Source organism: Aedes albopictus, chromosome 2 (assembly GCF_035046485.1).
Source record: "Aedes albopictus strain Foshan chromosome 2, AalbF5, whole genome shotgun sequence".
Lineage (NCBI taxonomy): Eukaryota > Metazoa > Arthropoda > Insecta > Diptera > Culicidae > Aedes > Aedes albopictus.
In genome coordinates this window covers 261262719-261276544 of record NC_085137.1, presented here as the reverse complement: position 1 = coordinate 261276544, position 13826 = coordinate 261262719, and the positions used below count along the sequence as shown (strand labels likewise).

The 13826-nt window shown below is 37.2% G+C and overlaps 1 protein-coding gene across 3 annotated transcripts in view; it reads right to left on the bottom strand.

The window, feature by feature from the left end:
• LOC109622267 (serine-threonine kinase receptor-associated protein) overlaps positions 1–12916 on the bottom strand; it is a 39330-nt gene extending 26414 nt beyond the window's left edge. For all 3 annotated transcript variants that reach the window (XR_009997703.1, XR_009997704.1, XM_062851644.1), the window contains exon 1: positions 12296–12916. Coding sequence is in view for 1 of the 3 variants with exons in the window: in XM_062851644.1 (XP_062707628.1) it covers positions 12296–12410 (115 nt within the window). In the remaining 2 variants the exon portion in view is untranslated. The remainder of the gene's footprint in view (positions 1–12295) is intronic.
• Between the last annotated feature and the right edge of the window lie 910 nt (positions 12917–13826).

The following is a 13826-nucleotide window of genomic DNA, read 5'->3' as shown; positions in this document are numbered from 1 at the left end:
TGTTGAATTTAACAAGAACTTCCAAGGGGTTTTATAGAAACTCGCCTATGACAAAATTTAGACGTTCGTACTTGAGTGGAACGCTGATGGAAGAGTGAAAGGTCGACGGTCGTCAGTGACAAGCAGGGCGCGGAGGCTGAAACATGCCGCATTTAGTCTTTACCGCGTTTTTGCATTTTTCATTGTGTTTTCGTTCGTACTTGAGTGGAACGCTGATGGAAGAGTGAACGGTCGTCGGTCGTCAGTGACAAGCAGGGCACGGAGGCTGAAACATGCCGCATTTCGTCTTTACCGCGTTTTTGCATTTTTCTTTGTGTTTTCGTTCGTACTTGAGTGGAACGCTGATGGAAGAGTGAACGGTCGTCGGTCGTCAGTGACAAGCAGGGCGCGGAGGCTGAAACTAACCGCATTTCGTCGTTCCCGCGTTTTCGTATTTTTCTTTGTGTTTTTTGTTTGCACTTTGTGTGAACGATCGACGATGGCTCGGTGGCAAGAGACCACATTGCCCGCGTCGTGGTGCTCGTGTTCGTCGTTATTCCGAGTACGAAAATGCTAGTATCCAAGAGATTGTTTTTCAGTGCGTCGGGTATTCTCGCTTATGTATTTTTTTCGGATTCTTCGATGGACGATCGGAGAATCAGCGAGTGGTGTGAACGAGTGCACATTTAATATGGTTTGGACCGTTTGCATACTGAGACCAAAGCCAAACATAGAAAACCAGCTGGTCAGGATTACCTGGTGAGTTCGTTCCATATTATTACTTTTTATATTTGAACATGACATATATGGGGATTTCGGAGGGGTAGCCTAAGGAAGTTAAATGAACTTCCGGGCAAATGTTCGTGGGGTGGCCAGACTTTGTCACGAGATAACAATTATCATGTTGTTTTCCGAAGGTCTCCAGTGAATTTAGCTTACCCTGCTACAACAAACCATCAGGTAGATCATTCCGTTCCGGAATGACTCTGCAGCCATAGGTAATCCTTGCGCTGATGGTGGGTACACAATCATCATCATCATCACTCGCCTATGACAAAATTTAATAAAAAAAGCTTAATTCTTCATGATTATTGAATAAAAGTATTCTTCTAGATTTGAATTCACTGCAACTAAGCATTAAATCCGGCCCCTCAAAATAGTCATTCTGGAAAATACACTTCAATTTTGCAGTTGAATTGTTTAGCAAATAAAATGTAGTTTTTTTTTTACTTAATTGAAAGAGCGAAATATTTTTGCACCAAACATTATGAAACTTAAGGTTATGATGTAAAATTATAAAAAAAATATGAAAGTTTGCATTTTTATGTAAAAGTTTAGACAATGAAATAATCTGGATATCCTTAAAGAACCCAACTGTATTTACTTTAGGAAATGTATAAAATTTAATCTTCTATTGAAGTGCATTTATATGGTTTTGTTGAAGAAAATATATAGTGCTTCAGGATTCTTGGGGGGCCCCCTTAACCGGGGGGCCCGGGGCACTTGCCCCCATTGCCCCCCCTTAAATCCGGGCCTGAGTGTTTGGCCTGATTTTTTTCTTGATAAGGTATACTTAATTTGCAGTCCGTCCAAAGTCTAACATCGTACATCAAACCGTTTTTAATTAGATTTTGTTTTAGATTTTATAGAGGCATTTTAAAATCTTCCCCTGTGTTATAGGGATAAGATTTTTCAAAACATCATCACTCTTCTTCTTCTTCATGCAACATCATATCACCAATAGAAATCGAGATTATCATCTTCAAAATCGCGAGGCGAATTGTTAGAAAGAGAGGGAAGATAGTAAAATTAACACGGCGTCCCGTATCCCCTTAAGGTCATTGCTGCACCGCACTCTAGATTGGTTTCATTTCGATCGTGTTGATTTTTTCCCAACTTATAGAAAAATCAGAACTTTATCTTTTTTTTTACTTTTTAAGTTGATTTTCGTAACTTTTTCTACTTATAAACACAGCCAACATTGAATACGTATCGAACTGTGCAAAAGCCATACTTATCGGTTCATCGGTTTGTGAGTTTTGTTGCCTCAAAGGGATTTCAAACTCATTTTTATATACATAAATATAGATATATAGATATAGAGATATAGATGAGAGTGAATAATTTTCCAATAAACACCGTAAACACTTGTAGATTCATGCTGGTCATTTACCAAAACTATCAATATAATCACAACATAAGGAATGCGCTCGTAAATGGATTGACCTATCTTACCCCGCCCCACCCTATATGAATATAAAAATTAGATGAAATGAATTTCCTATTAACAACTAAGATGCCGTGTAACTAATTGGCTCGGTAGCTAAGTTGGTAAAGCGTTCATCTAGTATGCAAGGATCTTGAGACCGAACCTGAGCTGTGGATTTTTTTTTCACAATTTTATGCATCATTTGTCTTTCTGCACTTATGCAGTCCGTGTTAAATCAAAAATCATCTTTCAATAATTGATAAGTTATGTATTTATAAAACATTGTACTACACTAAACATCTATTCTTGTATCTATAGAATAAGAAAATCTAGAGAAACTGTGAGCGGTAATTGCCACTGTTAAACTTTCGAATATAGGTATGAGATTTTGCATAATCTTTCCTTTAGATATTTTGCTTGGATGAATAAAAGAGAACACATTCGGGCAAGATGAAGCTTCCCTTTAAATATAAACACATAAATAAATAATGATCACGAATCATAGAACCGGAATACGAAGCTCACCATTTGTGCGAGCAACCCTGCCGCAAATCACAATCAAGTGAGTTGTTATTTTCATGCGTTTTTGCTTGTTGTCTGTTTCGTATAGCCGACCGAAAAAAAAACTACAAACGAAAAAGGGAATAGTACCACGCAATGATACCGGCGACCTTGAATATACAAGTGTTGATAACAAAAGTTTACAGACGCACATAATAAAAATGTTCGTAACGTACGGATGTAACACGCTGATGGTTGCCTCTGAGCCACAACGATTCAGATGACTTGTAATTTGATTTTGCTATTTAAATTTGTTTTTTTTTTATTCCATCGTTTTTCGAAGGAACAACGCTTCATACCAAAATAGATTTACATACTACGGCTGGAACGAAAACATCGAAAGGAGATGTAATCAGATATTTACTGTTTTGATTCTGTGTGCAAATGAATTTATTTAGCCGGCATATCAGTTGAATCACATCCGCCGAAAATAGTGTGTCCTCGATTTACATAATACCATATGTTTCCCTTGCTATGCTTGAAATATGGGACTATGGGTTAGACTGGTAGTTTTTGCAGCTACCGTAATCTGATTTAACATAGATAGGGTAAAAGCTCCCTTAGTGGAGGTAGTACCAATAGTGGTGGTAGTGACAATTTAGCCCTATTTCGACCAAAAAACTTACAAATGACATTTTTAATAGATGCATCATACCTAATTGATAACAATAATTTAGTTTTATGGTCTGGATTTGCCGAAAAACCTATTTTAAACAATTATTTTCCTTAATATTTTTGCTCCCTTGCACCTATAGTGGTGGGTCTCATAAGAATTCAATGGGATGCGCCACTATAGGAACCAATGTTAAATTTTACCTCCACAATAGGAACCGTGTACCTATAGTTGGTGCAAGTGATTTATTAGCAAAAACTGAAATAAACAATGGTTTTTACATTTTTACTAGCAAATTCAAGTGAAAAACTACCGATTTACGCTTTCAAACTTTTTATTTTGTGGTATTATCAATTTTATTCAATTATTTTATTACAAGGAGCTACTAATAGCACCACTATTGGTACATTTACCCTAATTGATTCGAAACTTTTGTCTACATTGTGTATGATATTGTGCGTTTAGCACTAAATTGATTTCCGAAAAAACTTCATTGACTTCCGCTGCCTTTCCTATGCGTTAAACATTACGTCGGAAGTAGTGCGCTGTATAGCAAACCAGATTTACTGTACAGCGCACTACTTCCGACGTTATGTTTAACGCATAGGAAAGGCAGCGGAAGTGAATGAAGTTTTTTCGGAAATCAATTTAGTGTTAAACGCACAATAATCAACACAGCAAGTGCAACTAAAGATAAACAGTATCGTTAAAAATGAAAAAGCTTTTAAATATAAATAAATAACATATGGAATATAAATATTTCAGAAATTTAATATAAATTTTGGTTATTGAATAAAACGAGTCACTCTGCTTATTTTAACCATTTTTTCACATCAATTTAGTGCTAAATTCATACTATTTGCTGATTAAACAAGCCGTCATCTTTGAAATATCGAACGCAGTTGTCTCGGTCAAAACATACTTGTATTGAACATGTATTCACTGTACTCCAGATTAAGAATTGAATATAGTGGATACATTTTAATCACAAACATTTATGATTTGATTGAAAAAACTGCTATAGTTCATTTTACGAGCCGATTTTATGAAATAAATTTTGACAATATCATCAACATTGTTATCACTTCGTAAAATGGCTCATTGACGTTTTAATGATGACGATCATATCAATGACAAACGACGAGAGAACCAGTCATGGCACAACTCTCTCTCTCTCTCTTTTTGGCGTAACGTCCTCATTGGAACAAAGTCTGCTCCTCAGCTTAGTGTTCTATGAGCACTTCCACAGTTATTAACTGAGAGCTTCCTCTGCCAATGACCATTTTGCATGCGTATATCGCGTGGCAGGCACGAAGATACTCTATGCCCAAGGAAGCCAAGGAAATTTCCTTTACGAAAAGATCCTGGACCGACCGGGAATCGAACCCGTCACCCTCAGCATGGTCATGCTGAATACCCGTGCGTTTACCGCCTCGGCTATATGGGCCCATGGCACATCTGTCCAGAAATAAGGCAAGACATTTGTGTCTAGTGCACAATTTTTTATTTGCCCATTTTCACGCTCTTAATTGATAGCTTGTAGGGTTGAGGAGATATATCAATGGTGTCTTCGGTTAAGTTAATGGGTATAACCAGCGTCATCTTTTGACAGTTGTTTTCGGATCAATCCCCTTAAAAGTGAGATACAAAAATTTTTTTTTGCATTGTCGAGATAGAGGATTGACGTCTTGTAGCATTTTTTTTGTTTCCAACAAGTTTGCTGAAGACGTAAATGTTGTAATTTTCACACCAAAAGAGGCCTGTGTTTAGAATTTATTCCCAAAAACACGTTTCAAGCAAAATACCGTCAAGTGACCATTCACCGTGGATCTAAGAAAATTTGAGGCGAATAAAGGCTGTCGTTTTACACCAATCTTGTAAACATTGTTGTTACCGCCTTTATTATAGGTTAGAATTAAAGTAATAATTACAAAAATGGATGATATAGTACATTTAGTAGAGGATGGGAAGGTCGCCTGATTCCGTGGTAGATCACCATTCACCGTGTATCAGAAGATTTTTTTCTTTTGTTTTAAAATGATCAAAACCACCTAGCAAAGTCAATTCTATTCGTTTATATTCATTTTAAGTAATAAATAACTTGCAAGATTTATTTAGAATAACGAATTTTCAAATTTTCATTTTTTTTTTCTACTTATATGGGGCAACATGGGTCACGGTGAATGGAGACCATTGATTTTTAGGGTACCCATTTATCATGCCCTTTTGTTTCAATACAAAAAATGAGCGGAATCGCACTTTCTTGGTCAACTTGCTTCGATAACGCAAAATAGATACCTGATAGGTGAATTTAATTGCTTCTTGTATTTTTATTTGGACTTGGTATATGGCTTCTTGGTGAAATAATATCGTTACTACATTTAGTTAATCGCTTAAATCACGTAAGCACAGTTTTTGATTTTTTACTACGAATGCAGTGACTGAGCTAAATATTCATATAAACACATTTTAGTGTCAAAATGGCAGTGCTGCAATTTTTCGACAGGCCTTTATGATAGCGATATTTTGCTTTTTTCATTTTCTCCGTTTTGGTTTTCCTGTCATTGTTGTTTTCCAATCAGTAACACGGGAGCGAAATGAAATAGGTACTCACACTTGCACGCAGCGTGCTAAAGGGAGAGCTGACAGGGCTAAATTTCCATTCAATTTTCTGTAGTTGAGTGTTTTCACCCGTGGTAGCGTATAGGGCACTCACTCTCACAAGCCACCGCTTGAGACGAATGGCCTTTCAGCATGAGTAGTGTGTGGATGATTGGGAATTGATCTTGTTGGGTCGCTCACGAATGCAGCTCTCGGACTCTGTCAGTTCTCACATCGAGGAACTGAAAATCACCGCCGCAGTCATTCATTTTCGGCTGAAAAACAGGCACTTAGACTGATATTTTGCAGGACTGCAAAATGGTACTGTAAAAAATTTTTAATCCGCGTTTTGACATGATAACAATCCATTAGTGCTGTATTGGTGAAATTAACCGTTATGTGGCCGGCAAACTTTTAGCTTTTTTGTACACCGTGTCTTTTAAATGGGTGCTGGGTACCCGGATACCCTGCCGGCCACATAAGGGTTAAAGTGAAATTTTTATACCATTCCATTTTAATATGGAAATAATGAAAAATATTCGAAGGCTCACGGTGAATGGAGCCCCCACGGTGAATGGCGACTTGACGGTATACATTTATTGAATTTAAAGACCTATACAATATTCTGCAAAGTTGTATGTATCAATAAAATACGAAACTTTGGCGATCTGTAAGCATCCAATGAGACAAGTTTTTTTTAAATTTATGATTTTTTCATCGAGTTTTTGGGATGAATATCTTTTTAGGGGCAAAAAGGCGCTGATGAGGATACCCTTACCAGAAAGTACATCTAAAAAGCTTTCAAATAATAATTAGTTTGTCCGTCCACGATCGTCTGCTGATTTTTTTTTGCTAGGTATCTAGCTGCACTCTGAATAGATTTGAAACCTCTACACTAGACCTGAAGATGGAAAAGAGTGCGTAATCTTTCAGAAGCAGTTTGCCAGACGTACGCGGAAAATTATATCCATTAAGACACTGTTGCAAACTGACTCAGAAAGTTACAGTAGAAGATTGGAAAGTTTTGAATGGGTCAATCAGTCAGGATTTGCCTATGTAGTGTTATGGTCACACGGTTTGTATTTGTCTTCTTGTTTGATTTTGTGGTATGGTTCAATATGTTTTTCTGCTTTTTAAGTCAGTTTACATATGTTTGTTTTTTTTTATCGATTCATTCGAACCCCGTGCCGTATGTTAAAATATGGTCGGTCCTGTGTCAAATTGTTTTCTTGATTTCGCTAACCGTTTTCTACTTCTCTGTGTTCATCTCTTGTGTTCTTTAAATTGTCATCGGTCCAAGACCCACAGATATATGTAACTGAACTCCTGATATGTTTCTGTCGGTGTCATAATACCATCTAAGAGATAAACAAAAATACACCAATATATGCTTAGATAGATTGGCTATTTTCGGTGAAATAGCCAATCTAACTAAGCATATAAAGTATCGCGGTGATCAAGTCAGAAAAATATGGTAAGTGGGGGCAGGATGGGTCACCTAAGAAATGGATCCCTATAACTTTCTGAATATAAATCGCATTTCTCTGTGTTCTACCACGACTCTCAGATACACTAGTCAGCTATGATATAAGAGTATAAAGAGGTAATAAAGTTTGAAACCTGCGTCTTGACAAACAATTTTCAAAACATGACCCATCTTGCCCCACTTCATTTTAACGGGGGCAAGATGGGTCAGCTATAAGAAAACTCGATTTTCCTCCAACAAAAAATACTATATCTTCTAGTTTTTCTCTATACATCTAAGCTTCATAGACGTACAGATTACATGAAGAAAGTGTTGAAACATATCGGTAGATTATTCTCAGAACTAGAAGATTTTTTGTTTGGGTAGCGATAAACGGACTTTGAAAACCTATATTTTTTGAAGGAAAATTTAAAAAATATGTTCTCAAATTTTCAGTGCTCTCATCGCTTCGATAATGTAGGTCACAGAATAGCCTTTCCATGAAAAATAAAACATTTTCAAATACTATGCAAACATACCGAAAAATTAGGGTGACCCATTTTGCCCCGTCTACACAATACACGTAGTTATATGGAATGTATAGCATAAGGAGTATAACGAAAACATTTTTTTTTTCTGTGCGAGGAACGTATAGAATTTTCAAAACAATATACCACTTTTTTGTGTATCCCCGTCGTTCATCTGGGAAAATTATTGAAAGATTCAAAACTTATATTGTGCGATTGAAAACGGTACTGATGGCCTTGCCCCCACATACCATACACCAAGCTGATCAGTTGATTTCAATAAAATTTAAAAATAGGAAAGATTGCATGTCAACTATTCCCCTTACAAAAAACTGTTATTCCATTTACAAAAACTATGAAAAATATTCCAAATTCGTTCAATTGTCCTATCGGTCCTACCTAGATAAGCCATGTCATTTTCTCAAGCGTAGCCTAGAAATGTCAACCTAGTCATACACAAGTAACGTTGATCAGTTAATAAAAAGTAGTCAGTTTTCGTCCAAAATGTCACGTCAAACGCATTGACGTCAACATTGCGTTTAAGGCGAAGATATGGCGAAGCCACAGCTCAAATTTTCAAGAGCATAAATCTGAAGAAGTGGATGTCGTATTGCGTTGGAAAATTGATCGATTGGTTACCCGCTGGAGGTGATCAATCGATCAACTTTTCAGCGCAATCCGACATCCGTTTCTTCAGATTTGTGCTCTTGAAAATTTGAGCTGTGGCTTCGTCATATCTTCACCTTTAAGTGTTCGCACTAGGGTGGCCCACACTTATATGAAAAACAAAAATTTCGAAAAATACCAAGTCTTACCTCCTAAATCAGTTGTTTTGGACTCCCAGAAGCTACGTTCAAAATTTGAGCAAAATCGGTTGAGCCTAAAGGGACAGTCAAATCGCTTGAAGTTTGTATGGGAAAACTTGTCCAAATGTATGCAGAAATTTTAAGTTTTCGAAATTTGTCGTTAGGTGACGTTCAATAATCAAACCCTTTAGTATTATTGTAGGTGACTATATGCCAAACAACTTTGTCGAAGACCGCGAAGTGATCCGACGGCTGCGAAAAAAGTTATACCCTAGGCAAAGTGAGGCAAAGTATTGAGATTTCTTTATTGATATTATTCCTCTACATGTATTGGAAAAATAACAATGAAGTTAACCCTCTACTTCCCATGGTTGCTCTAGAGCACCATCGATTTTCGACGAACTCGAGACAAACGGAATTAGATGCATATGATGCAATAGTTTTTAGAATATGATTGTAATCTCATTAGGTAAACCCAACTGCCAACTACTTGTTTCAATAGTGGAACTATTGATAAACAATCAAAATACTATTGATTTACAACTAAAACTTTTTTCGTTGATTTCGAAAAATTTGGCCAATTTGCAGTAACTTTTGTTTCAGCACTTCTTTCGGAAACGCTTTCTTGGCATATAAACCGTCGTTCAAAGTCGTGGGAAGGAAAGGGTTAATCCTCACCTTTCTTAGGGTATAACTTTTTTCACAGACGTTGGATCACTTCGTCGTCAACATAATTATTCTTACAGAAAACGCATAGAAAACTGATCCAGAATTTATGCCAGAAACGCGGTAGAAATTTTCTATAATGCTTGCTAAATTCCATCCGAAAATTTGTTTAAAAATTATTATTAGGGGGATTCATTAAACAGCGTATAAAGCTGCGTAAGCCATGATTTTCTGCTTTTTGAAATGTTTCATACAATTGTGATTGTAATTTTGAAATGTTCACATAATTGCGAATGAAACAATCAAAGATTGCCTTGGTGATCGCAAAGTTTACACAAGAAAATATTTTTCCACGCATTTCGCGAATATGTTTTCCGGTATTTTATTCTGCAAATGCCTCCAAAACGACCAATGTGAAATTCTATTGTTTTGTTAAAAGTTTGGCATGAAACAATTTCAAAATGTTATTTAGGGGACTTACTAAACAGATTAAATAACTGCGTAAAGCACAGTTTCGTGTTCAAAAGGAATCGCTCAAGAATCTTCTTGAGCGATTCCTGGCAGAAACTTTTTACAGAGATTGGCATTTGAATTGTCATTTCTTCGCAACTGCGTACTGCGATCGAAGAAAAACGGTTTCTTGAGCGCTTCAGGCAAGGAATTTCTCATTCATGATAGGCCGAAAAATTCCTTCTGAACTGCAAACAGCCCTTAAGTCATGATTATCTGATTATTGAAATGTTTCATTAAATTGCGAATGAAATAATCCAAGATTGCCTTGGTGATCGAGACGTTTAATCATGATAGGGGTAGGCGGGGCATTATGGACACCCTAAGGTTTTTGCCAACTTTACCTGGCAAGATGTCAAAAAAGTTTAGTTTTTTGATACATGTATCCTTTTAAAGTCTATTTAGCATCTATTCCATAAGAATGCTCACGAAGAAAAATGATTTATCCACTTTAAAAAATGTTACGAAAAATGTTAGTTTTTCATGACCGTCTTCAAGCATACGGGGCAGAATGGACACCCCCATGGGGCAATATGGACACCATGAGACTTTTACGAATTTCGTACATTATTTACACCTATAAAGTCATTTCATTACAAAACAACTATTTTGGTTGAATAATACGCCGAAGTAGTTCATTTTTGTTCAGTTAATTTAAATTCAGGCTGTTTTGGATAAAGCTTCGTTTTTGTCGTCATGTACAGCTGTGCCTAGAACAACTATTTTCCACTGCTGTCGTTTTTTGACCAAATTGTTTCACCCTATGTCTACTATAGTGAACATTTAACCGGAAATGTACCGAAATCGAAGAATTTGGTTGGTTTGTGATTTAGCTTATATTATTTCTTTGCCGCTTCTTTCAAAAAGGTGAGTGTCCATTTTGCCCCGGCAGCAGAAGATATTTCCAAACTTGATTTTTGATATAATAAAGAAGAAAATATAAACATGTTAAGTATGTAGATACAGCAAAACTACATACTTGCATGTGTTCTAGAAATATCAGGTTTTAATCGACCTGCAATAAATTAATCACTAAATCTTATTTTAGATAGTGTGAAAATTATAATTTCCATGCACAAAAAACGGAGGACGCAACTTTTTCGTGTAAAATCAAGTATAATTTTAATTTCGAATGTTTCTTTCCTGAAACTACGTTTTAGACAAATGGACTATATTCTCCATTCATTAAAAGTTCAAAAAAGTTCGCATATTTCAAAATATTGAGGGTGTCCATTCTGCCCCGGGTGTCCATAATGCCCCGCCTACCCCTAATAGGGGTACTCACTAAACAGATTAAATTGCTGCGTAAGCCATGATTTTCTGCTTATTTGAAATGTTTCATGATTTTGCGAATGAAATAATCAAAGATTGCCTTGGTGATCGCGACGTTTAATCAGTTTAATCAGTTTACACTGTTAAGTGAATCCCCCTAATATGTAATTAATCAGCGGTTTACGCTGTTAAGTTAATCCCCTATTTTTTTAAATTGTGAAATCACTTCACTCTGACAATATTAGTCATGTTAAATTGTTTTAGTAAACTTTTTTTTGAAGCCGCGGTTTTAAAAGAATGATACAAACTTGTACACAAATTATAGATAGATTTTTTCGTTCATTCACCACAACAACAGTTCTAATTAATTAAACTTCGTTAATTCATAAAAAAAAATAGCATTACATACAAATAAAAACCGCCAATGCCCATGGTAAGAGTTCCCTAAGTCAGGCCAAACATTTCAATAGGTCCTATCTGCATTTGAGAGGCTCTCTTTGTTCACTTTCTCTTTCAATTATTGCTATGTAATGGTAAACTTTTCAACTATTTTTGCAGTACAAATCAAAAAACGATTGTTTTGACCATCGTTCAATGCAAAGAGACAATCATAACACAAATAAACAGCTGAAATATTAACGAAAGAGAGGGAAACCAAAGAGAGCCTCTCTTCTGCAGATTGGACCTTTAGACATGTTTGGCCTACTTAGTAGACATATTCGGTAATATTAGTGCCAGATTGTTTTCCCTGACCCATAGTCTGATGCGTAGTACATATACCGAAACCATTCATTCATTCGTAAATATTTTGCGTATGTTTTCGAGACACGACGATTTTGAAGTAGTGTCAAGGCCAAAAGGCACAAAAATTGTCATTGCGAGCCATTAAATAATACAGGAGACTAAAGGTCCCCCATTGAACGATTTGCTCAGTCAGTGCACACTTTCTACCGCTGCTTGCAGCTCTACGATGAAAGTAATGCGGGAAAAGTGTCTTTTCCGTAGCATGATAACACGAGGAGGAAGAAAAATCCACACAAATTAATTTCCAATTTGGCTGTTCATTGCTCAGTGATTACCACCTACCTTTGCAAGCCGATATCAGAAAGTATCCGCAGTCGGTCAAATCGCTGAAATCCAAATGCACCACCGGTCGGGTATGGCCGGAACAGGTCAGTGGAATCTGCTTCAGGTTGGCCATTTTCAAACGGGAGAGACCTTGACAGCGCAGTACACTTGGAGCTATTTCCGATTTCTTCCGCACGGTTATCGATCACACCGACAAAAATTTACGCACAATTTCACTTGCTGGGACCTGGCGAATGAGGATTTAAATACTTCACTTTTCTTCTTCGGGGGGAGCACTCGTTCGAAGCAATAAAAAATGACGGCAAAATGGACAAGCAAAACACGGCTGATTTGGATTTCACTTAACTTTAGAGCACTTATCAAATATATTTGAAATTTTGTAGGAGATAGTTAACAAACAGCAGGACCTACTAATTTTCCTTACTTCTTCGAAGAGGACATTAAAAACAATGTGTGAACAGAATGAAAAACTAAAAGCTAACTAACACCGACTTAGCTGAGCTCTGAAACTTGGCTCTCTTTGTGCTCGGCAGCAGCAGAAAGAAGCACGGTCTTTACGGTCGAGAAGCAAAAGTGGTGTGTGGAAGGAAACGACCGACTCGCGGGTGTTGTTTTCGGCTGTCCAGTTTGCGATGATCGGGCCGCGAGGAGCAAACTGTCAAAACTATAGATAGTAGAGTAAACATAGATCCGCGGACACCGCTGACTAAAATGTTTCAAGCGTGTAAGTAGTGCGACGGTTGAATATGACGTCATGCGCTCCATTGATGTTGTCCAAATCGTGACGTCATGCTCGTTTGGATACAGATTTTGACAGTTCGTTTGGATACAACGGATTCATCAACACGGATCTATGTTTACTCTACTATCTATAGTCAAAACTACATGACTCGCCAGAGCGGCCAGATTTTTGGATTGAAGCGCTGTTTGTTTTGTTTCTTATTTTTGTATTTTTTTGTTAGAAGTGAGCACTCATGAAAACAAAAAGAACGGAATCAATCGGTGCCGTAATCGCTTGTTTACGAATAGGGTGGATATGGGAGCGTGAGATTAATGATGGAACACATATCCTAATAGAAGTTTGTTGATGAAACAATGAGCCATTTTACGAGACGTTTCGGATCAGCTGATCGCTCATTTCATGAATGAAAATTTGACAGGAGGTTGCGCCCAAGCCCGTAAGCAAGGTAAATTTAATGGAAGGTACTGGCATATACGCAGTCAGTAGATGCGGGGAGAGACTTATGACGGGGGTGGTGGGGGCGACTGCTGGCGAGTTTGTTTACGCTGTACTCTATCGGTTTCTGTGGGATTGCTAGGGTTGCTAGGAGTTGTTTACCCCCACACAAGTGAAAATTTTTGTCGTAGTGGCAGAGCTACAGCAGTTTAAGTTTTTAAAATGGGAATTTCACCCGGAGTTGTAACTTTTTGGGCGACAGGCAGTGATGGGGAAGACGGGTGGCAAGGACTAGCCGTACCCATCAAGCCGTTGGTACCCAGGTATGACAGGTACTAGCAGGAGGATCCT